The following is a 23,928-nucleotide window of genomic DNA, read 5'->3' on the forward strand; positions in this document are numbered from 1 at the left end:
TGGCCATTATTTATGGCACCTGATAGCCACATGCACACACACACACACACGGAGACACGCACACACACACGCACACACACATACCCACACGCACACACACACACACCTACACACATCCATGTGCGCACCTGTCTGCAGAGGGAGGCGCTGAGGCCATTGTAGAGCGCCAGAACGCCGTCGTGCTTCACCACGTGCATCGCCATCCCCATCATCCTCATCTTCACCTCCTGCTGCGTCTGCAGGTGCACCTGAGAAAAAAAACATCATCAATATCATGACTGAAACACGATAAATACACATATTCCTCGAAGAACCCAGAGTGTGTGAACAATCAGCATCATGTCCGAACATCTCGCATAATAACATTAACTCTATCACGTAACGCAGAAGACCGTCCACTAAAGTTCAGTGAGCGATTAAAGAGACAGAGAAGCGAGCAACAGGCTGAGTGTGACTGTCAGCATGATGCTCCCACCACCATGCTTCACAGCGACCTGGTGTTCTCATCAGCAGTGTTGGGTTTCCACCAAGAATAGTGCTTTTCTGCCGAGGCCAAAAAGTTCAGATTTGGTCTCATCAGACCGGAGAACATTTTCCACATGTCTTCTAAACCTCCAGCACGACTTCTGGCAAACTTCAAGCGGAATTCAAACGGGATTTTTGGGGGACGGCCTTTTCTACGCAGAGTCACCGCTGTCTTTTAATGTTTTTAATAAGAAATAAAAGCGCTAGTAGAGAATTAGACCAGTGCTTGTATGTTGTGTGAGTCTCCTGCTCCCTTCCATCTGTCTGTCTCTCTGTACGTGAGATCTGTGCTGTTGCTTTAAAAGCGCGCACACACACACACACACACACACACACACACACACACACACACTTTTCACAACTCACCCAAATTGTTTTCTTTCTGCTTCTCCCTCATGCTGCCTTTTGTCTTGCTCCAGACTCTCTTTCTCTCTTTCATTCCAGTCAGCACACAGAGCTCTATTTCACACACACACACACACACACGTACGCACACTCTCTTTCTCTCCTTTGTTCCCTCTCTCCCTCTATCCTTCATTCAGTCAGTCAGTATAAAGGTTACATCTGTCTCTCTCTCACACACACACACTCTCTTTCTCTCCTTTGTTCCCTCTCTCCCTCTATCCTTCATTCATTCAGTCAGTATAAAGGTTACAGCTCTCTCTCTCTCTCTCTCTCTCTCTCACTCACTCACACACACGTACACACTTACTTTGAATGCCGACGGCCAACAGCGCATACCAGCACACTTCTGGAAGTATATTTTTTAATCATTTCTCCACAGACGTTAGAGAAAGTGATGAAACAAAGCTTTAAAGAAGCAAACTAACGAGCTACGACATGAACCACGGTCTTCTAATAAATATTTCAAAGCAAAAAAGGTTTACAAAATCAGAAAAAAAAACACATCAAGGGTTTTACGAGGGAATGAGCTTCTGAGCTCATAGTTAGCATTTGTGTAGTTTAGTGTTGTGTAATTACAGTATAGTGTTGTGTATAAGCATCGTAGTGTTTTATATCGCTCATCTTTCAGTCGTTTTAGCCTGGCTAATTTACTCTAAAACGCAGCGTGAGTGTGACATCACTACGCACTACAGTAGTTTTCTAAGGATTGTGGGTAATGTGCTTCCTCTCACAGAACGTCTGCATTAAATATGATTTTAAAAACGATGGCCGCTGGTTCCTATAGGAGCAGCTACTGTCATTTAACAATCTCACAGCTCACAGTCAGCTAGCGTCATCGCTAAATCACACTCGCTACGGAGAAACTCGACGGCGCTTTATTTCCGGAAGATTCCTGACTGTTCAGATCTGTTCACCTGCACAGATTACAGTGGAGTGCACAAGGACATGCAGGTACCGACACGTCAGGGGTGAGAGACGTGCAACACACACACACACACACACACACACACACACACACACACACACACACGATATAGTGAGAATGTAAGACACAAGTGATTAGTACGTGTGTGTGGGTGTGGGTGTGGGTGTGTGTGCTGACTGGAACGAGGCCAAAGTGGCCAACTGCAACTCAGAGGCAGAATTGTGCGTCTCTGTGTCTCTCTCTTTCTGTCTATATGCCTCTCTTTCTCCTCTCTGTTGCTCTCTGTCTCTCTCTCTCTCTCTCTCTCTCTCTCCTCTCTGTTGCTCTCTGTCTCTCTCTCTCTCTCTCTGTGTGTGTGTGTAATAATACATTGTGTTTTAGAAGGCAGTCATTTAAAATGTAATTATTGTCCTTCTTAGCACTTAAACTCTCTGCCTCTCTCACACTTGTTGACCTCCAAACCACACACACACACACACACACACACACAGAGTGCATATGCTGCACACATATTTCCCCCATTCATACACACCCAGCATGTGCCATATCTCTCTCTCTCTCTCTCTCTCTCACACACACACCCTGCATGCATGCACATACAGAAAAAATGTGCGTGCTTCACTGTAATTATAGTGTGTCTATGTGAAAACGGTTGTGTCATTAACACACTCTCTCTCTCTCTCTCTCTCTCACACACACACACACACACACACACACTGCTGTTTCACACCACAGTGAGATGAGCATGGATCATGATGTCATCCTTACACACAGAACCCAGAGAACCCATATCCATGTTACAGTGTTGAGATAATGTAGTTCATATAAGTAATGTTTATATAACACAGGAATTCACATGAGCTGCCCAGTGTGTGTGTGTGTGTGTGTGTGTGTGTGTGTGTGTGTGTGTGTGGTTCTAAAGTTCCGGGTGGGGGTGGAGTCAAACACTACGACATCTGTCACTCTCTACGGTAACTGTGACTGCACGAAAAATTGCAAAACTGGGAAATTTCCTGTGAGAGTGTAATGACGTGTGCTGCGTCAGCAGCTGTGCAGAGTTCACAGTCTCTAAACGTTTCTTTACGTTTCTCAGAACTGTAGATAAACGTATATAATCTCTCTCTCTCTCTCTGCTGCTGTTTGTCACTTTCTCCATGTCTCTCACTCTTTGTGTCTGTCTCTCTCTCTCTCTCACACACATTCTTTCTCTCTCTCTCTCTGCTGCACACACACACACACACACACACACACTTGTCACTTTCTCTATGTCTCTCTCTCTCTCTCTCTTTCTCTCTCTCTCTGTGTCTTTGTGTCTCTTTCATTGTCTCTGTGGCTCTCTCCATTTCTGTCTCTTTCTGTGTTTCTCCCTGTCTCACTCTCTCTCTCTCTTGACCTGTCTCACTCTCTTTCTGTCTCTCTCTGTTCATATCTGTATCTCACAACAACCCAAGGTTCTTGTTCAGTTTACAGTTAAACATGTTTACACAACCTCGATCTCTGACGAGTTTCCTGCTGACGTGAGTCGTATTGACATTAAAAGGATCGAGGTGTGACATGTCCACACTTATGTTCCTGTGAGAGTATCAGGACGAAACCCGAGACACACTGTATCATCAATACGTACACACGTACGTTAATACGAGTAACTGAGGCACAGAGAGACAGTGAGAGACGCAGAGAGACAGTGAGAGACGCAGAGAGACAGTGAGAGACGCAGAGAGACAGTGAGAGACGCAGAGAGAGACGCAGAGAGACAGAGAGAGACGCAGAGAGACAGTGAGAGACGCAGAGAGACAGTGAGAGACGCAGAGAGACAGTGAGAGACGCAAAGAGACAGTGAGAGACGCAGAGAGAGACAGTGAGAGACGCAAAGAGACAGTGAGAGAGATGCAGAGAGAGACGCAGAGAGACAGTGAGAGATGCAGAGAGAGACAGAGAGAGACGCAAAGAGACAGTGAGAGATGCAGAGAGAGACGCAGAGAGACAGTGAGAGACGCAGAGAGACAGTGAGAGACGCAGAGAGAGACAGAGAGAGACGCAGAGAGACAGTGAGAGACGCAGAGAGACAGTGAGAGACGCAGAGAGAGATGCAGAGAGACAGAGAGAGACGCAGAGAGACAGTGAGAGACGCAGAGAGACAGTGAGAGACGCAAAGAGACAGTGAGAGACGCAGAGAGAGACGCAGAGAGACAGTGAGAGACGCAGAGAGAGACGCAGAGAGAGACAGAGAGAGACGCAAAGAGACAGTGAGAGAGATGCAGAGAGAGACGCAGAGAGACAGTGAGAGATGCAGAGAGAGACAGAGAGAGACGCAAAGAGACAGTGAGAGATGCAGAGAGAGACGCAGAGAGACAGTGAGAGACGCAGAGAGACAGTGAGAGACGCAGAGAGACAGTGAGAGACGCAGAGAGACAGTGAGAGACGCAGAGAGACACAGAGAGACAGTGAGAGACAGTGAGAGACGCAGAGAGACAGTGAGAGACAGTGAGAGACGCAGAGAGACAGTGAGAGACAGTGAGAGACGCAGAGAGACAGTGAGAGACGCAGAGAGACGCAGAGAGACAGTGAGAGACGCAGAGAGACAGTGAGAGACGCAGAGAGACAGTGAGAGACGCAGAGAGACAGTGAGAGACAGTGAGAGACGCAGAGAGACAGTGAGAGACAGTGAGAGACGCAGAGAGACAGTGAGAGACAGTGAGAGACAGTGAGAGACGCAGAGAGACAGTGAGAGACGCAGAGAGACAGTGAGAGACAGTGAGAGACGCAGAGAGACAGTGAGAGACAGTGAGAGACGCAGAGAGACAGTGAGAGACAGTGAGAGACAGTGAGAGACGCAGAGAGACAGTGAGAGACAGTGAGAGACAGTGAGAGACGCAGAGAGACAGTGAGAGACAGTGAGAGACGCAGAGAGACCAGGTGTGATACTGTAGTGCTGTTCAGAGAATATGGGAAGCCAACTGGGTAAGAAATACAACAAACTTACACAGTGAATTTGTAATAAGAAGGTTTTGAATATGGTTATATAACAAGATCACTCTGTATTTCTTATTTTCATTTACTTCAGATTTTAAAGAATTATCATGTAGCATTTTTACCCAATGTTACTATAAAAAATGAATCCAGCAAGACGTATGCTGCTAATTAACTAAGCTGAGCTGTTAACTACGTACTTGTCTAATGTCAGTTAATTTCAACATTGATAAAAATTTATTTCTAATTTAATTCTGTACAAAGATGTTTATTTAACCTCAATGTAAGGAGTCTCCAGTTTCAGCACTCTGTATCAGTAAACAGTTTCTGGGTTTTTGGAAACATGACGAGCTATGTCATATGTCTACGAGAGAGGAGAAAACGAGAGGCTGATGAGAGAACGACTGTTTATAGCTGCTGTAACGTAAGTAATAACAGGATAACGTGTTTTATTTCTTAATGAACAAACTCGAAACATTTTCCATCGTTCCGCGAGACAAAGCGAGAGCGCCGTGTCAGCTCGATTTTCTTCAAAGCGAGAAAATCGAGTAGAAACCTGTTGACACAATCGTAATGCGAGATTGGTGGGGAAGGGGGCGGGGCTTCCAGTTAACATGGGAGAGAGTTCAAAACACCTACGCAAGTGTCATCCAATCATAATTGACTGTCGTCATACGTCAGTTAGCTCATCTGCTGGTACTGGGAGGGGAGGGTCGAAGGGGGAGGAGGGAAGGGGGGGCAATATTTTTGGGTTATAACTGAAGTTAAAATGCCGAGCTCTTGCAGAAAATATAAAACTGACGTTAGTAGGTCTGCAGCAAACACATGAGCGGCGTAGTCTGGACGTAAGAACGCTCACACGATGCAGACGTGTCGCTCACGTGTTGAGCGTCTCGACAAACGTCCATTAACACGGCGAGTCACATGACCTTTCTTTCGACGTTTTGGCGAACGTAAGGCTGCGAGGTCTGAGCTGCACATACAAGAAGATGAGCGGCGAGGATTCTAGATAACGCTTACGCATTAACATCACGTGACTCGTGCTCAAGTCCTCAGACACTTCAGCACTTTTGGACTCTATGGCGTTCCATAACGCGGCGCTGTGTCATGCTGCTCTCCACTAACATGGACACTTGTGATGAAAAAGTCTCACGCGCTCTGACACGAGGCAGGTTTATGCTGCTACGCTGAGAAATCAGTAGATACTGATGTTGCATGACACACACACACACACACACAAGCGCGAGCTGTCTTACGTTACACCGGTCAACCAGTCCGGCTGCAGAGCGCGCGCCTCACCTTGACCAGGTCCAGCGGGTGCGTGCAACACGCCGCTCCGCACGAGGCGATGCCGCCGAAGTACCAGCGCGAGACCCGCTTCTCCGTCATGTTCTCCGGTTAGTGTCCGCCGAAAAGGAGCTAATGGAGAGCGATTTCGGTGATCTCCTCAGTCCAGCCGGTCGTCAGTGAAGGCACGAGCGCTGCGGTTCCGCTGCTCACGCGACATCTCATCCCAAAGTTCACAGACAGCCAATAACCGGCGCGCGCTCAGGGACTGCCCCTTTGTGTTTGCGCGCGCGCGCGTGTGTGTGTGTGTGTGTGTGTGTGCGGGTGTGTGTACGTGCGCTTGTGTGTGAAAGCTTCACAACCGCCGCGCTTCTGTTACAACGTTCTTTTAACACGAACAACAATTCACCCGCGAGCTGCGCTTTTCTTTTCCGCATTGCAGCGCGCGACCTCCTTACTTCCGGTTTCACAGACGTTCCGTTCACGATTTCTTAAAGGGCAAGAGGCACAGTTGTGCAGCAGAGTCGCAAACCTCTTCAAAGTTCCGCCATACTGAGAAACATCAGCGTTTACATGCACATCAGTATTCATATTAATCCGAATTTGGCAATATTCTGATTAGTACTGAGTCATGTAAACACCACAATCCGATTCAGATTAAGACAATATTCAGATTAGTATTGAGTCATGTAAACACCACAATCCGATTCAGATTAAAACAATATTCTGATTAGTATTGAGTCATGTAAACACCGCGATCCGATTCAGATTAAGACAATATTCTGATTAGGACTGAGTCATGTAAACACTGCGATCCGGTTGCACCATCTAATTCAGATTAAGGCAATGTACTGGAATATTCCAGTTTTATTATATTCTGATGCCTGGATGCATATAAACATCGTATTCGGAATACGGCTGCAACAGTCGCTAAGTACGGTGACCCATACTCGGAATTTGTGCTCTGCATTTATCCCATCCAAGTGCACACACACACACACACACACACACACACACACACACGGAGCAGTGGGCAGCCTTTTCTTGCTGCTGCGCCCGGGGAGCAGTTGGGGGTTTGGTGCCTTGCTCAAGGGTCTCATCTCAGTCGTGGTATTGAGGGTGGGAGAGAGCGCTGGTCATTCACCCCCCACCTACAATCCCTGCCGGACCCGAGACTCGAACCCACAACCTTTGGGTTACACGACTGCCCCACACTGAAACAATATCTAATTATTTAATGGGAACTGTCGTAATGTTTTCCTAGAGGGAAAAGGTTCCTATTAAACACCACCAGAACCCACCAGAGCCTCCTTCGATGAAATTAAAGAAATGTAGCTGCAAGCAGCGATGTACGGGGCCCAAGCACTCTTTGTAATAACTCCCCCAGTGGCCAGATGCAGTGTATGTAAATACCCAACCCCAAACTTCACCAAAAAAATGATCTGTTACCACCCACACGAAAACACTGAATTTACTTATTTATAATTATTATTATGTATTTATTGCTCCTTGAAATGTCCTGAGTGGCAAAAAATAGCAAACATTGAGCAAACATTTAACATTTGCTTAAATATAAAAGTTTCAGAACAAGCATAAGAGCAATTTCTTTGCAGGACAGAAGGATACTGCCTTCATAAACAGTGAGGAGAACGTTTAGTCAGGTTCTGTTGTATTTCACAGACACTTGCAGCTGCTACTATGCTAACTCTGTTACTATTCTAACTCTGTTACTATGCTAACTCTGCTATTATGCTAACTGTTACTATGCTAACTCTGTTACTATGCTAACGCTGTTTGCTGTTGCTCTGACATTTTTTAATTGTTTATGGTATAAATGCTAAGCGGTTATTCCAGTGTGCGTGTGTGTGTGTATATATATATATATATATATGTGTGTGTGTGTGTGTGTGTGCGTGTCCTGTCATTGTGACCTGTATGTAAGCACATGATTGTCAATCTTGTGTGTTTATTATTAGTTTTTTTCCCTTCACGAGACAACACGTGAAGTTGCTTTAAAAGGAGTGACCGGCGTGAAATGCAGTGAGCTCTGCCAAGAAGAAGATAGTGCAAGGCCATGTATGTACGCAGTATAGAGGAATGCTCACACACACACACACACACACACACATACACATGCAAATGCAAATGCACATTCAAGGCAAAAACATTCCGGTCCTAATTCATGTCTTTTAATGGTACAGTACGAGGAATTTTCAATCACGAGGGACAATAAAGAACATGAACTCGGTCACACAGTGAGGACATGAAGTACACATCTTTTTTATACCACAGTACTCTTAGAATAATTCTGATTGGTCAGAAGGTGTTGATTCATTTTCTATAACAGCAGCTCTGACAGTAGTGCAGCTGCAAATCATGGGTTTCACAGGAAGCAGTCTCCAGTGTCAGCACTTTGTAACAGTCAGGTAAAACTGTAACTTTACATTTTCTGGGATTTTCAGGACAGAGGAGTTTACGCTTTGCAGTTTCTCGGTAGTGTTTTATTGTCTTATCAGTGTTTTATTGTCTTATTAAAAAGAACAGGAACGAAACTTGTTTCAAGGACGTTCCACAACATTAGATGTAACTATAAATTAGTTACTGCGACTGAAATTAGCGGAGAGGTGTGAAGACCCAGAGAGAAACACACAGTAACAAATGAATTTAATATTGTTTCTAGACAATAAACACTTGTAATAAAGGGCTGGAAGTGTGTAAACACAGACACTTGGATTGATTCAGTCACGCTAATAGTTGTTTACACCCTTCCACTGCACTGAATCTGAATCGGTACAGTTGAGTCATAATGACTAGTTTCAATACTCAGTTGATTAATGCTGACGCCGTGTGGACACACAGAGTATTGCAGATTAGAAATGGGATTTAAATTTCCATCCAATCATCCACAGCTTATCCTACACAGGGTCTCAGGGAGCCTGGAGCCAATCCCAGGGGACACCCTGGACAGGTTCCAACCCATCGCAGGACACAATCGCGCACACACACAATTTAGTGAAGTGAAGTGTGGCCAAGTATGGTGACCTATACTCTGCATTTAACCCATCCAAGTGCGTGCGCACACACACACACACACACGCACACGCACACGCACACACGCACACAGCAGTGGGTAGCCTTTTTTTGCTGTGGCACCCGGGTTCAGTGCCTTGCTCAAGGGTCTCACCCCAGTCGTGGTATTGAGGGTGGAAGAGAGTGCTGGTCATTTACTCCCCCCACTGACAATCCCTGCCAGACCTGAGACTCGAACCAACAACCTTCGAGTTACAAGGCCGACTCTCTAACCATTAGGCCACGACTGCCCCCAGTCTAAATGCCTGATTGGCATTTAGAGATGCCACTCAGCCTACAGTGCTTGTCTTTGGACTGAGGGAGGAAACTGGCATACCCAGGGGAAACCCCTGAAGCACAGGGAGAACAAACAAACTCTGCACACAGGGTGGAGGCGGGAATCGAACCCCCAACCCTGGTGGTGAGAGGCAAACGTTCTAACCACTAAGTCACCGTGCCCCAAAAGCTATCTACAAGACAGGACTCCACACATAAAGAAATGAAAATAAATACATAAAACGCACAATGTACAATATAAGACATAAGTATAAACTCATTACAAACTACTAACCTGAGAAATGCTGCTGGGATAAGAGCGGAATTTGATTTGATTTGATTTTATTATGACTCCCATTGAAGGAGGTGATGACAACTCTAAAGAGACATTCAGTTTTCAATGTTTAGGTCCATGTGACTGTATTTCTGTGATGATTATGCAACGGGTTGGAGTTTAGGCTCCATAATTTACATTTTCACCATAATAATGACATCAGAGGCTCTTAGAAACAGCTGCACACACAGATGGCCATTGTGTCCAGTGTGCTGTCGTACAACCGCCCCACACACACACACGCACACACACAACACACATGCCATGCGTGCACAAGCAGCCCACAAACAGTTTTTTTACGTGCACAAAATCTTGGAAATGATTTGGCGCTGACCTCATTTTATTGTTAAACAGTCCATGTTTATCAAGAAGAGTGTTTATTTTTACACAAAAGGAATGATCAGAAATAAAATAACATCATAAAGAAATAATCAACATATATAAAATGTTTATTTTTAACAATGCTCCATATTATTTATATTTGATCATTCAATTTAAAATTACTATATCCACCAAAAACACACTTTAATCTGTAAGTGTTTTCAAAATCTGACATAATAGTTATTAACACAGATTAGATTATTATAATTAGATTATAATCAACATAATAAAACCAGATCACCAGGTTGTATTCAGTGCTCCAGGAAATCATATGATTTTTTTGTCATTTTTTACATTTTTAAAATTTTTATTGCTGAATTTAATTAGCATGTCTGAAGCCCAGATATTTTCTCTTGTTTGTTTTAACATCATTTTCAATTTCGCTCATTTTCTGCATTATTTTTTGGTAACTTGACAATCCTGATTCCTTGCTCACACATAAGCCTTGTCCTGTTTCCCCTCTGCCGTAGCTGTGGGGTGAGGATTGTCCTTGGCTGGCCCCGCCCCTTTGCCAAAAGTTGACTTAGTTGGAACCACACTAGAGGCGGAGCCTCCTTGGTACAGCATGACCCCTCCAACCAGCATCATAAAGGCCACGCCTCCTCCGAGGTACAGGGCAGGGCCTAGCTCACGCTTGAGTGGTGGTGCCACGTTTGGGTCGTAAAAGTCCCGAATCACAGCGAAGGTGGTCCAGAAAACGGGCATAAAGAAAGCCACGCCGGCCGCCATGAAGATGGCACCGGCCGTACGCACCAGGCGAGCCTTAGCATCACGCGCACCCTCGAGGCAGTGCGTGCACTTCATCCCAATCGCACCCAATGGTAGAGCGAATAATCCGAGGAGGAGAGACAAAATGACCATCACGCGGCAAAACTGGGTGGAGCCTGATAGAGCGAGGGCGGAGTCATAGACTTTACACTGGATCCTCCCCAACTGTGACAGGCAGGTCATCCACAGCCCCTCCCACAGCACCTCAGATACCACAAGCTCATCTCCGACGAAAGCTGATACGCGCCAAAACGGGGTAGCGCAAACCAAAGCCCCGCCCACCCATCCTGCGATCGAAACCAAAAAACCAAGGACCTGGAGACCTGTAGTCGGCATTGTCCGATTAACAACAACGAGCTATGTGATTGAAATTATTAAATAAAGTTGAAATTGCCGTTAATTTTCCCTCCGTAAGTCAGTTTAGTTTGTCTGTAAGTTCATTTCTGTTGTAAGAATTTCTTTAGAACTCACTAAAACTGGACAAATGGAAAGGAAAGAAGATGGAGTTACAGCACTGTGGGGGAAAAAGCACAGAAAATACTATTACTGCTAAGAAACAATAACAGAATTCCATTTTAAAATAGTCATTTTAAATCATATTCATGATACACATTTACTCCTATCACTCTACAAACATCCATAAAGCTTTTTTTTACTACAATGTGGATATGTTTATGTTTAATCAGTATACAGTAGACTGACTTGAGTACTCCAGAAAACAGTATCGTAGCAGAGATGTTCAACTTATGAAAAAAACAGCTGTAGTTCATGCAGTTATGTAAATGATTTAGCTGAAGGCAGCTCATCAGACCAAAAACTAGCTACATGACTAAAGAATCAGGTCAAAAATCTTTTTTTTTTCTTTTCTTTTCTTTTTTTTAAAGAGATTTTTCATTTTATTTACCTTCTTTGGTCTGATAAGCGGTCTCACGGCATGACTTGTTTATAAATTCAACAACAAAAACTGAATATGTAAAGATAAATTCACAGTTATCAAATTGAACATGTCTCATTTGCTCAGAGTCCATGGCACTAGTCAAAACTTCATCAGAAACGAATCGCTTTTCAGTCATGTTAGTCGAGAATCTGGATGTTTGTAAGCTGCAGATTTTATGTAGCTGGGCCTTCACAAATGTTTGTTGAATATCTGTGCTACTAAACAATTCCACTATACCATAAGACTGAACACAGATTCACAATTTAGCTCTGAAGCTAATATTATTGTGACTATAGGTACAAATAATAAAAACTTAAATACAATATTATATATGCAATATTATAGCCTATGACTGTAACACTATCAATCAATTTTTTATTAACTGTAATCTTACAATAACACTTACCAAACCAGCGTGTTAAGCCGTTCGTGTTGTTTGTGTGTGATGGCAGGGTGAAGATGTGCTTCTGTGGGTCTGAAGTGTGTGTGTGTGAGTGTTTCATTTGCTTTATCCAAAAACGGCCTCTTTGTTCATAAGATGTAGGAGGAGAACAGCTCTTGGCTGAATTATACCATCTCACACACATGTATGTAAGCATGCGTACACACACACACACACACACACACACACACACACACACACACACACTCGCAGGCAGACCAGCGACCCACATGTGGCAGTAATGCACCAGTTCTCTCAAGTGAAGAAAAGAACAACAAAAACCCTTTAAAAGTGGACAAAGACCCTCCAGAAAGACAGTCGGCCATTGTGTATTTGCAGTTCACACTATTTATTATGTAGCAGACACTGAATTAAAGATGTCTCATACATTGAGATTAGCTACATGATTATGGATTTCAACAAACTATTCAGCCTGGGCCCCTTCAGGTGATCATAATTGAGGGGTCGATGCCACAGAGACCACGTGCATCCAGAAGATGTGGAGGAACAAGCTGGGAATTGAGGATATATGGGAAGCAGGCTAAAAAGAACAGGTAGCAGATAGTGAAGGACAACATGGCTGGCCATATACACTATATTACCAAAAGTATTCGGTCACCCATCCAAATGATCAGAATCAGGTGTCCTAATCACTTGGCCTGGCCACAGGTGTATAAAATCAAGCACTTAGGCATGCAGACTGTTTTTACAAACATTTGTGAAAGAATGGGCCGCTCTCAGGAGCTCAGTGAATTCCAGCGTGGAACTGTCATAGGATGCCACCTGTGCAACAAATCCAGTTGTGAAATTTCCTCGCTCCTAAATATTCCACAGTCAACTGTCAGCTTTATCATAACAAAATGGAAGAGTTTGGGAACAACAGCAACTCAGCCACGAAGTGGTAGGCCACGTAAACTGACGGAGAGGGGTCAGCGGATGCTGAAGCGCATAGTGCAAAGAGGTCGTCGACTTTCTTCACAGTCAATTGCTACAGAGCTCCAAACTTCATGTGACCTTCAGATTAGCCCAAGTACAGTACGCAGAGAGCTTCATGGAATGGGTTTCCATGGCCGAGCAGCTGCATCCAAGCCACACAACACCAAGTGCAATGCAAAGTGTCGGATGCAGTGGTGTAAAGCACGCCGCCACTGGACTCTAGAGCAGTGGAGACGCGTTCTCTGGAGTGATGAATCACGCTTTTCCATCTGGCAATCTGATGGACGAGTCTGGGTTTGGAGGTTGCCAGGAGAACGGTACATTTCGGACTGCATTGTGCCGAGTGTGAAATTTGGTGGAGGAGGAATTATGGTGTGGGGTTGTTTTTCAGGAGTTGGGCTTGGCCCCTTAGTTCCAGTGAAAGGAACTTTGAATGCTTCAGGATACCAAAACATTTTGGACAATTCCATGCTCCCAACCTTGTGGGAACAGTTTGGAGCGGGCCCCTTCCTCTTCCAACATGACTGTGCACCAGTGCGCAAAGCAAGGTCCATAAAGACATGGATGACAGAGTCTGGTGTGGATGAACTTGACTGGCCTGCACAGAGTCCTGACCTGAACCCGATAGAACACCTTTGGGATGAATTAGAGCGGAGACTGAGAGCCAGGCCTTCTCGACCAACATCAGTGTGTGACCTCACCAATGCGCTTTTGGAAGAATGGTCAAAAATTCCTATAAACACACTCCTCAACCTTGTGGACAGCCTTCCCAGAAGAGTTGAAGCTGTAATAGCTGCAAAAGGTGGACCGACATCATATTGAACCCTATGGGTTAGGAATGGGATGGCACTTAAGTTCATATGTGAGTCAAGGCAGGTGACCGAATACTTTTGGTAATATAGTGTACTTGGTGTAACATAGGTCTGAAAGTGCTGCTGATCCTCCTTGCTACAGAATGCTTCCTGTGCGCCCTTGATGGGCGGAGTCATACACTTTACACTGGACCTTCCCCCACTGCTATAGGTGGGTCATCCACAGTACCTCGGATATCACGAGCACGGCTTAGCGTGCTGCTTGTTTTCAGCCCCACACATCGCAACAAAACTCACTTGCTACATTCGTGGAATGCAGAAAGGTTTAATGTGGGTTTAATCTGAGACTTGGGGTCAGTTCTCACAGTGAGGATAAAAAAAATATCAAGTTGAAGTAAACTTTAGGATAATTTGAAAACTAGACAGGTTAAAAAAGTACATTAAATGGGAAATACAAAAAAATACAACTTGGGGAAACAGGGCTAAAATTAATTCGGCAGCTCTGTACTATAAAGAAAAATAATCAAATTTGGGGTGTTAAACCTGCTTCATCACACCACCCTGTAACTCAGTATTGTACTATAATAGAAACACACACGGCGTTATATTACTTCCATAAATATTCCGTTCTTCGTGGTATGTGTTTATTCCACACTGTTAGGAAGCACAGGTTAGAAGCCGAGCAATAAGAATAGCTGCAGTATGATTTAGTCACTGTGGTAGAATAATGATTGATCTCGATCACGTTTTAAAGAGTCGTACCTCAGATGTTTAAAAATCATGAAGATTAACGTGCAGCAATGGAACAAGCAGCCGATCGCAATAAAAAGCCCTCCAAAAAGTGATCAGGGTTCATTTCTTAAAGCAAAAGTGTTACGTACTAACAAGGTAGAAAGTCATATTCAGCTCATATACATATACAACAAAAACCATAATATACAACTGAATAAATCCGACATATTTCTGAAAAAGTTCTTAAATATCAAATTTAAGCTCATTTACTTTTAAATTATTGCAGCTTTGATGACAAGCAAACAATCCAGAAATGCTAGGCAAGGTCAAGGTCAAAAAGAGACACTATGATAGTTTACATTTTCAAGAACGTGCCAGATGTCATCTGTGGAGAATGGGAATACAAAAGCGTAAAATGTAAAATGTTAAATTAAAATATTACTTTTCATATATATAACAAATAACTATACATAACAGTTAAATCATTTAAATTGGTCTTAAACTAGTTTTATTTGATTTGCCATGATTATCTTCTGTGACCGAAAAGGCTATGTGTTATTTCTAGCCACTGAGATAAACAATAGTGTATTTACAGTAGAGCAGCTAATTCAGGCTAATTAAAAGAAAGTGTAAGCACTTACAGAGGTTTGTCTTACTCTACATGCTTACACTATGAATCTCTCTCCAAATCTTTTCCTCCCTCTCTGTAAGTATTTTGTTTTTGTGAGATAAATATGGAGCATATCTAAAAAATCAATAACTCCATTTATATAGTTAAATAAACATATGAAAAAAATGGTTTGTTTTTTTTTATATTCAAATATTAAAGCCACATACAGTATGGCAGTATGATATTCTCTATAGCAGGAAGGAAGGATTTAGAATAGACGGATAGAGACGCTTTCTGTTGCAAGAATCTGTACGAATAAGGTGTGGTTTCTCCCATGACGTGGACTGTATGATCATGTGGCACAGAACAGCAGTCAGTAAAGGACAATCTTTTAACTTTCATTTCATTGCAGAAAACAACTGCACAGGATACACACTGCACTTTATCTACACACAGCGCTATCTCCTCTTCTAAGCTTTACGGTAAGTTCCTACATAAAGCAGCTCTTTTAGTCAAGATAACATCATGTTTATTTGCTCAGCATTTTGAAGGTTGAACTGTAATTCTGGTAGTATATTCTTGGCCTCACTGTATGGCCAGCTTTTTTATTTTGCCTTATGGTTATTTTATATTTTCATATTTCATCCACATTAAATACGAGAGTTACATTACAGAGAAAGCTTAACTCCTCTTTCCTGAAGATGTCCGAAAAATTTAAATTTCTATCATGATATATATGATCATGTGACACAGAACAGCAGTCAGTAAAGGACAATCTTGTAACTTTCTTTTCATTGCAGAAGACAACTTGAAACACAGGATACACACTGCACTTTATCTACACACAGCGCTATCTCCTCTTCTAAGCTTTACGCTAAGTTCCTACATAAAGCAGCTCTTTTTTAATCAAGATCATGTTTATTTATTCAGTACTTTGTAATAACTGAAAAAAAACCTTTTTATTTTAAATGAAACCAATTGTTAAATGAGCAGACTGTAATTCTGGTGCTACAGTGTTCGGAATCAGTGTGTAGCACATTGTCTAACTGCTGTATGGCCTACGTTTTCATTTTGCCTTATGGTCATTTAAATCATCATCAGCTGCCCGCAAAAAGATCTTAATTGTGGCTTAAAAATATTGTGGCATAACATTCCAACTCTGATTTACAGTGTACTGTGTGTTCTGTAGCTGCTGCTCATATTCCCTGTAAACAACTCGAGTATGTTTGGGCATAACCTGAGCTGAACTTGTTTTCAGTACAGAAAGCAAATACAGTGATATATAGCCAAGATATTATCTTACAAGCCTCCATTCTTTTGTTTGCTAGCACTCACCCATGTGCATAATCAGTCATGAAAGCCCCATCTATCTTTGCAGCATACACACACTGACTAAAGCCTTGTGCACACAACACAGCTTTAGTCCTGACCTCCCAGTCGTTAACTAATTTTGGATCTTGGTGACTACACTGAGAAACAGCAATGAGAGTCCCATGGGAAATCAAATTCACCTGCTCTCATGTGCCGCAGATCCCTGAATCCAGTTTATCATCCATCTATATATGTGGGAGCATGAGGGCAAAGTGTACACACAATAATATTACTTTTATTAAAAAAAATTTTCCATGCCATACCCAAATGGTTGTTAGCAACACAAAATAAAACATAACATGATTCATGGCTGCACATAGCATGCAGTGTACCTTCTCTTTGCAGAACAGACAATTCTCACTGTTCATCTCCACAACCAAGATTTCCTCCATAATTTTCTCTTTTCTATTGTTTCCGTGCTAAATATTGTATTGTTGTGACAACTCTCACTCTTTGGGGGTGGGGGGATGTATGAAGTCGGATTTGGGGATCAGGCACATGTCAGCGTTCCCTCCAGGTGTAGATGGTGTAGTGTGCACAGCACTTCATCCACAAAACAACTGATCATAAGTGATTAAAGTCGTGTAGCGTGAGCAGGATGGTGGTTCTGAGATTTTGGAAGTCATGTGTTCACTTGGCTTGATGTGTCTTAGTGAACTTTTACAGTTTGAATAGTTTTGTAATAAAGACAGAACAGAATAATAAGAGGAACATGAAGTACAATTAACAATCTGGCTAATTTCGCTCGCTTGGCTGTCGGGCACAGATGGCCGTGGTATCATTGGAGATTCGGACTTGTGAAAATGTGTTAAACCATTGCTCTTATTTGAGTAGAAAAATAACAGAGTTGACTTAATTTTAGCATAGAATTAGCTTACAGTATTTATAAAATCTGGTTAACTAGTACCTATGCTAATTGCATGAGGACTTTAAGGACATTCTAATGACTTACTGAAAACCATCTGTTGTTATTTTAAATTAATAATCTACTTTCAGTCTTTCATTTGGATAACAGGATTGTACTTTCAAAGTGACCTCATCACTGAATATCACAATAAAGGAATAAGATGGCCAAGATACAAGCAGTGTGACTAAATGATTATGTTTTTATTACCTAAAGGCAGTTATTTTTTGTTGTTGTATATTTTTACATTAGCAATGGAACGGCGGATTGTTCTCCTGGGGAAGACTGGATCAGGGAAGAGTGCTACTGGAAACACCATCCTTAATGGCAACTATTTTGAAGTGAAATCTTCTCCTCAGTCGGTGACAAAGAACTGTGATGTGAAAGAAGTTGGGCACATCAAGGTTATTGATACACCTGGCATGTCTGACACATCACTGACCCCAGATCAGCTGAAAAAAGAAATAGGGCGGTGTGTGTACCTGTCAGTTCCTGGTCCTCATGTGTTCCTGCTGGTGATCAAACTGGGCAGATTCACAGAGGAGGAGAAGAACGCAGTGAAGTGGATTCAGGAGAACTTTGAAGACGATGCCTCGCTCTACACCATGGTTCTGTTCACTCACACTGATCAGCTTGGAGAGAGGACACTAGAGGAGTTTTTGGGAGAGAGCCCTGAACTGAGAAGACTGCTCAACACCTGTGGAAATCGCTATCATGCATTTAACAACAATGACCCAGGTCGTTCCCAGGTCGATAAGCTGATGCAGAAGATAGATGACATGGTTTTGATGAATGGAGGGAAGTACTACACTAATAAGATGTACAAGGAGGTTCAAAGACGTATTAATATTGGTGAAACGTTTGAAACTGTTGTTGCTGCTGTTGCAGGTGCTGCAGGTATTGCTGGGATAGTTGCTTTAGCATTGATCAAAAAATAGTGGAAGCTAAGTCTGTATGTGTTGTAAATAAGAAAAAAATGCAGCTCATCATTTTACCAAGAAACCACAAAGCGTAAACTCCTCTGTCCTGAAGATGTCAGAAAACCTAAAGTTACAGCTTTACATCGGAGTGTTACAACGCTCCTTACAGAAAACTTCACCATCTCAACAATTCACCACGTCCACCTTTTCTCAATGTAATAAATAAAATTTGCTTTCTTTGTTGCCACTGTCGCTGAAATCACGGCTCTGTGTCTTACACGTACATAGAAAATACACGATCAGCTGTTGCTTTCCCACTCACTAGTGTGAAAACAGGGTTAGGTTAATTCAAGTGCCTACTAATTAATTTGTTATTATAGAAACGATAACATATTAGAATGAGTGCATTACTATAAACCTGTGATGTGTAGCTGCACTACTGTCAGAGCTGCAGTTATAGTACATTAATCAATACTTTCTGACCAATCACAATCCAGATATCAACAGTGCTGTGGTGTAAAAATATGATCTGTGGGTAGTGGACAAACATTATAGTGCAACTGAAATTATTTTGAATGATTTGTTTCCTTTTTCATATTACTGGGCTGTTATTAATTATTTTCTATAACACAGTTATTTTTCTCTCTATTTTTATCTTGAGTGGTAATCAGTAGCTCAGACATAAAGACATAAAGAGTTTTATATGTATCTACATTTATCTTATGAACTTTTTATTGAATCAATAGTGGATGAAGGATATTCAGAGAGATTTCAATTTCAGATTAAAGGAAAATTGTCTAAATGGCTGCTATGAAAATCTTTGTTATAAATCATTCATATTGTAAATGGTGTGTGGGTGAAACTAATAAAGTTTTATTATTTGACAATAGATCTTGTGTTTTCTATATTTATCTAATATGTTATATGCTATGTGTTAGCAGTGCTGATACAACAGCCTTGATTTAACTTTAGAATTACTGGCATTACTCAAAAAAGGGCAAATATGATTGTATAAAATCAACAAATCAACAAAGAAAAGAACAATAAAAACCTTTCAAAAGTGGAAAAAGACCCTCCAGAAAGGCAGGCAGCAGATAGTGAAGGACAACATGGCTTTCCATATACTGGTGCAGCATACTGTATGAGCACTGGTCCATTTTTGGCTTTGTAGGCAAACATCAGTATTTTAAATCTACTGGAATCTGGTGGAGGAAATGCAGGAATGGGATGGTCTGGGAGAACCTGGCGAGATTGGAAACAAGACTTTCTGGATTAGTTGCAGGGGTCAGAGGGCACATAGGGGAGTTCCTGCCAGGAGCTAGTTGCAGTAGTCCAATCTTAAGATGACAAGGAACTGGACAAGCACCTGAGTGGCCTCCATGGCCTCCTGATTTCCATGATGTTGTAAAGGAGAAACCTGCATGACTGAGTCAGGTTAGCAATCTACTGATGTTATTAGAGAAAAATTATAAGCTTGAGTGCATCATTAGAGGTCATTTAGAGGTTACAGTCAGGAATGTTTCAAAAACTTTCGGGGCCTTAAGCTACATCCTACTTGCTATTACAATATAAGACCTAAGTGACTGCTTAAACTGCTTAAAGGTGGACATGGTTACAGTTCTGGGTTAGTGACCTATAAGTTGTGAATTTAAATCCCAGGACTACCACAGAGACACTATGGGGACACTAAACCCTCGGCTGATCTGCTCTCTGGTGGAGTGTCAATTGTCTCACTTATAAATTACTTTGGATAAAAATGGGTTTTATGTGTCATAGCACGAAAAAAACATCAGAATTGTCTTCACTTCATTCTGTATTGTTTTGTATTTGTCTTCACATTACCTTCATCAACATTCTCTTATATCGATCAATATGAAATACAAAATATGTTAGAACTTTCTGATATAGACCTGTTCATTTTTCATCCAAGACCCTAGCGAAGCTAGCACCTAGCACTGTCTGCAGCCTGAGGTTATGTTATTATGAGAAACTAAAAAAATGTTTGTCACATATTCAGAAATGTTTCGTTCTTCATGTCAGGTTGTTACATCATTACTGCAAGTCGCTAATATTAGTGATGATGATCAAGTGTATTCCTGATAATTTAACCTTGCATGTCGCAGTTTGTTTTTCTTTTGTCCTTGTAAAATTACAAGATTTTTAAATTGATATATTATTAATATTATTAAATGTATATATTTTCGTCCATTTGTAAAAACCACTTGGCAATTTCTTTGTGGTCCACAGGAGACTGTACAGTACACCATCTCCTTCTGTTATTGGGCCTTCTTGTAATTTTATAGTCATTATATTGTGTAAAGCAGGTTCAATATGAATTAATAATTAATTAATAATTAATTAATATCCCCCCCCAAAAAAACCTTCAGATTAGCACAATATGGAAATTAGACATTTACTGTCTGACTTTTATGTGTGATTACTTCTCCAGTCAACATCTAAATTATTTCAAACAAACAAACAAACAAATGAATAAATAAATTAACAATGTGTCTACATAATTTGACTGATTTCAGTGTTGTTTTCAGGTCAGGGCTTAGTAGCACTTTAAACATAGCTTTAATAAAGAAAAGAAAATTAAAAAAAAATGAAAATCTCAAACTGAATTAATAGTTTTCTGAACCTTGAACCTAGTTTTCTGATAATTACTGGCTGTGAAAATAAAAGTGAAAGTAAAATGCTTTACTGGAAAACAGCTCAGTTATCAACAAGGCGTGGAGTGTTTCCATTGTTTGGGGTGTGAATAGTAACAATCTAAATAGTAATGACAGTCTGTATGTTTATACTGAATGGTGGTTTCCCCAAAACAATATTTTCTGACTGATACTTAAGAATTAGGCCCAGGTCAAGGTGCAAAGTAGTGTATAGTTATGTCAAGTTTATCTCAATTACACACTGAAATTCCTGTCAAGTTTAAAGGATATCCTAGAATATCACAGAATTTGATAAGTATTTGAAGTAGCAAGAATACCTCATGTAATTGCCTTGAAATATTGTACTGTACTGTACTGTACTATAAGAAACTATATAAAAAAGAAGGAAAGAAGTATAAATAGCTAATCTGTAGTAAAAGTGCAAAGACAATGGATTCTGTTTTCATGATTGCGTGAACATTCACGTCATGCCGACTTTGTTTTATTAATCTCAAGAAAGCTCAGACCACATCTCAATATTTAAATTCACCCTTTCATTGGCCAACTGAGAAATCTTAACTATGACTTAAAAAAGGAATAATATTGAAATATGAAGGTTACGCCGATGCCTGTGTGCGGTAGGCAGTTGTTCATGTGCTCTATAAATAATATCTACTGTATAGTAAAATTATAATAAAAAATTTTGCTGCAATTATTTCAGTACAGCCAGAAAGTGTTGGGTGTATTATGTTCAAATATCTACAGTGTTTTCATAGTCTTCATCCTTCTGGTAGAAAGCACCCCCTGTTTCCCTGAAGTATCTTGTGTTGTTTTGGTTGCTATCTTACCAGAATGCAGCCTGACTACAGTTTTACAGAGTAGAATCACTTAGTGACTTAATGATTTCTCCTTTCAGTTCTTGTGTGCTGTCTGTTGATTGTCCAGGTCTGAATTTGATATATATGTGTATATATATATATATAGATAGATAGATAGATAGACACGCACACATGCCACATAATGTCACATGTAGCATAGCTGTGTTCGAGATTGGACCTTATTTATCAAAGTTTTGTTTTTCTAAATCTGATGATAAAATGAGCGTACACGAATTTCACCAGCAGTTTCCTTTTTCATCACTTTCATCTTTTGGTGTGTCTATCTATCTATCTATCTATCTATCTATCTATCTATTCAGCATCAGTATCAATAATCAGTATCAATAATTTCAATAAAAACTGTGTGTATAGCAGGTACATAAATATATACAGTATATATAGCACATGTTAATAATCATAAATATCATATATATATATATATATATATATATATATATATATATATATATATATATATATATATATATATACACACACACACACACACACACACGGCAGTATATGAATTGCTGAAATGTATTTTTGTATTTTTAGAAAAACTGTTATTCATTAACATTCTTTATTATTACATTATTTAATTAGATTTTTATGAAAAGGAAAAAAGCTGGTGCCTGATCCATGCAAATAAATGTCAGAACTCAGGTACTTCAAATCTGCGATGTGAATAAGTTTCTATTTTAATCTCAGTATGATACAAAGGTGTGGGTGGAATAGAAATCATCTGACTTCCCCTTACTAAGAAAACAGCTGATCGGGAACGCCTGAACTTCTCTCATGAAGGTGTGGACCTTTTTCATTACGTGTCTGTTGCAGAAAATACTAACACAATGACAATCACACTTGAACTTCCTGTTACCTTCGACTCGTCCACACACATCTCCTGAGCTGTTTGAGGGAACAGTCTGAAACAGGGGTCCAAATTCACTGCCAAGAGTGAGAAGACCAAGTGAGTATAAGAAACTTAGCTTCATTGTTAAAGTTTTTTCTCCTTTTGTTGGTGTTGGAGAGCTTTTGTGACTGCGAGTTTTGTGACTTTTGTGTCCTGCATGCGAGAGAGGGTAGAGAACGAGAGAGAGAGTTTTTTTTCTCTTGAAGTTCCAGATTCAGCAGCATGAAGTTTACACGTTTTTACTGCCAACAGGAGACAGCTCCACTTACATCTCATGACTGTATTACACAAAACAACTAGTAGTGGATATGGAAGGTGAGTGTTAACATTAACGTTAAGAAACTTGTTCAATATAAAAAATTTGACAAATTGATTCTTTTTGTTTTCATGCTTTATGCAACATCGTAATGCTAAATGTATTAACACAATTCACAGTTGTTGGTGAAGATGTCTATAACTTGCCATGCAAAGTTTTATGAGTAGCTCATCGCAAGAAAAAAAAAAAAAAAAAACAGAAAAAATGGAAACATTTAAAGGGCTCAGAGTTCATTTTCATTTGTTGTTATAGCCGAGCATTAACACTTTTCTGGGCCATGGACATACTTATATATTTAATATTGGCCTTGAATAGCATTACACCTATTTTGTGTATTTACACCCAAAGCACATATTTCAGCACGACATGTTGTGGTTACATTAAACTGTCAGACAGTGGTGCTGGAATTACTGCTCCACAAAGACATGTCAGCTTAGGATGTGGTGCACCTCTGCTCCACTGTCCTGGTGGCTGTACACCAGTTTTACCACTTGGGCCACCTCTGCTGTTAGCATAGCTTGTTCGGAATTAGAATTGAAGGCAAAATATTAATTACTACCCGTGTCCAC

General features: G+C 41.1%; 3 protein-coding genes and 1 long non-coding RNA gene across 4 annotated transcripts in view; 2 read left to right on the plus strand and 2 right to left on the minus strand.

The window, feature by feature from the left end:
• slc25a10b (solute carrier family 25 member 10b) overlaps nucleotides 1–6,886 on the minus strand; it is a 16,522-nt gene extending 9,636 nt beyond the window's left edge. The window contains exons 1-2 of the mRNA XM_034300235.2: nucleotides 6,125–6,886; nucleotides 129–248 (exon numbers count right to left, since the gene is read on the minus strand). Coding sequence (XP_034156126.1) covers nucleotides 129–248; nucleotides 6,125–6,214 — 210 coding nt within the window. The 5' untranslated portion in view covers nucleotides 6,215–6,886. The remainder of the gene's footprint in view (nucleotides 1–128; nucleotides 249–6,124) is intronic.
• On the plus strand, nucleotides 4,408–10,783 carry LOC128317554 (uncharacterized). The gene is made up of 4 exons (XR_008301048.1): nucleotides 4,408–4,816; nucleotides 5,114–5,249; nucleotides 8,089–8,188; nucleotides 10,643–10,783. It is a non-coding gene; the product is annotated as an uncharacterized LOC128317554 (long non-coding RNA).
• On the minus strand, nucleotides 8,195–12,423 carry LOC113537431 (claudin-4). The gene is made up of 2 exons (XM_053229996.1): nucleotides 12,284–12,423; nucleotides 8,195–11,454 (listed from the first exon to the last, which is right to left on the minus strand). Exon 2 carries the CDS (start codon nucleotides 11,274–11,276, stop codon nucleotides 10,605–10,607), a length of 672 nt encoding a protein of 223 aa, XP_053085971.1. The 5' UTR covers nucleotides 11,277–11,454; nucleotides 12,284–12,423; the 3' UTR covers nucleotides 8,195–10,604.
• Nucleotides 12,424–15,746: 3,323 nt separating this feature from the next.
• On the plus strand, nucleotides 15,747–19,458 carry LOC128317531 (GTPase IMAP family member 9-like). The gene is made up of 2 exons (XM_053229755.1): nucleotides 15,747–15,891; nucleotides 17,937–19,458. The coding sequence occupies exon 2, from the start codon at nucleotides 17,939–17,941 to the stop codon at nucleotides 18,620–18,622; it is 684 nt and encodes a 227-aa protein (XP_053085730.1). The 5' UTR covers nucleotides 15,747–15,891; nucleotides 17,937–17,938; the 3' UTR covers nucleotides 18,623–19,458.
• The last annotated feature ends 4,470 nt before the right edge of the window (nucleotides 19,459–23,928 follow it).

Source organism: Pangasianodon hypophthalmus, chromosome 26 (assembly GCF_027358585.1).
Source record: "Pangasianodon hypophthalmus isolate fPanHyp1 chromosome 26, fPanHyp1.pri, whole genome shotgun sequence".
Classification (NCBI taxonomy): domain Eukaryota; kingdom Metazoa; phylum Chordata; class Actinopteri; order Siluriformes; family Pangasiidae; genus Pangasianodon; species Pangasianodon hypophthalmus.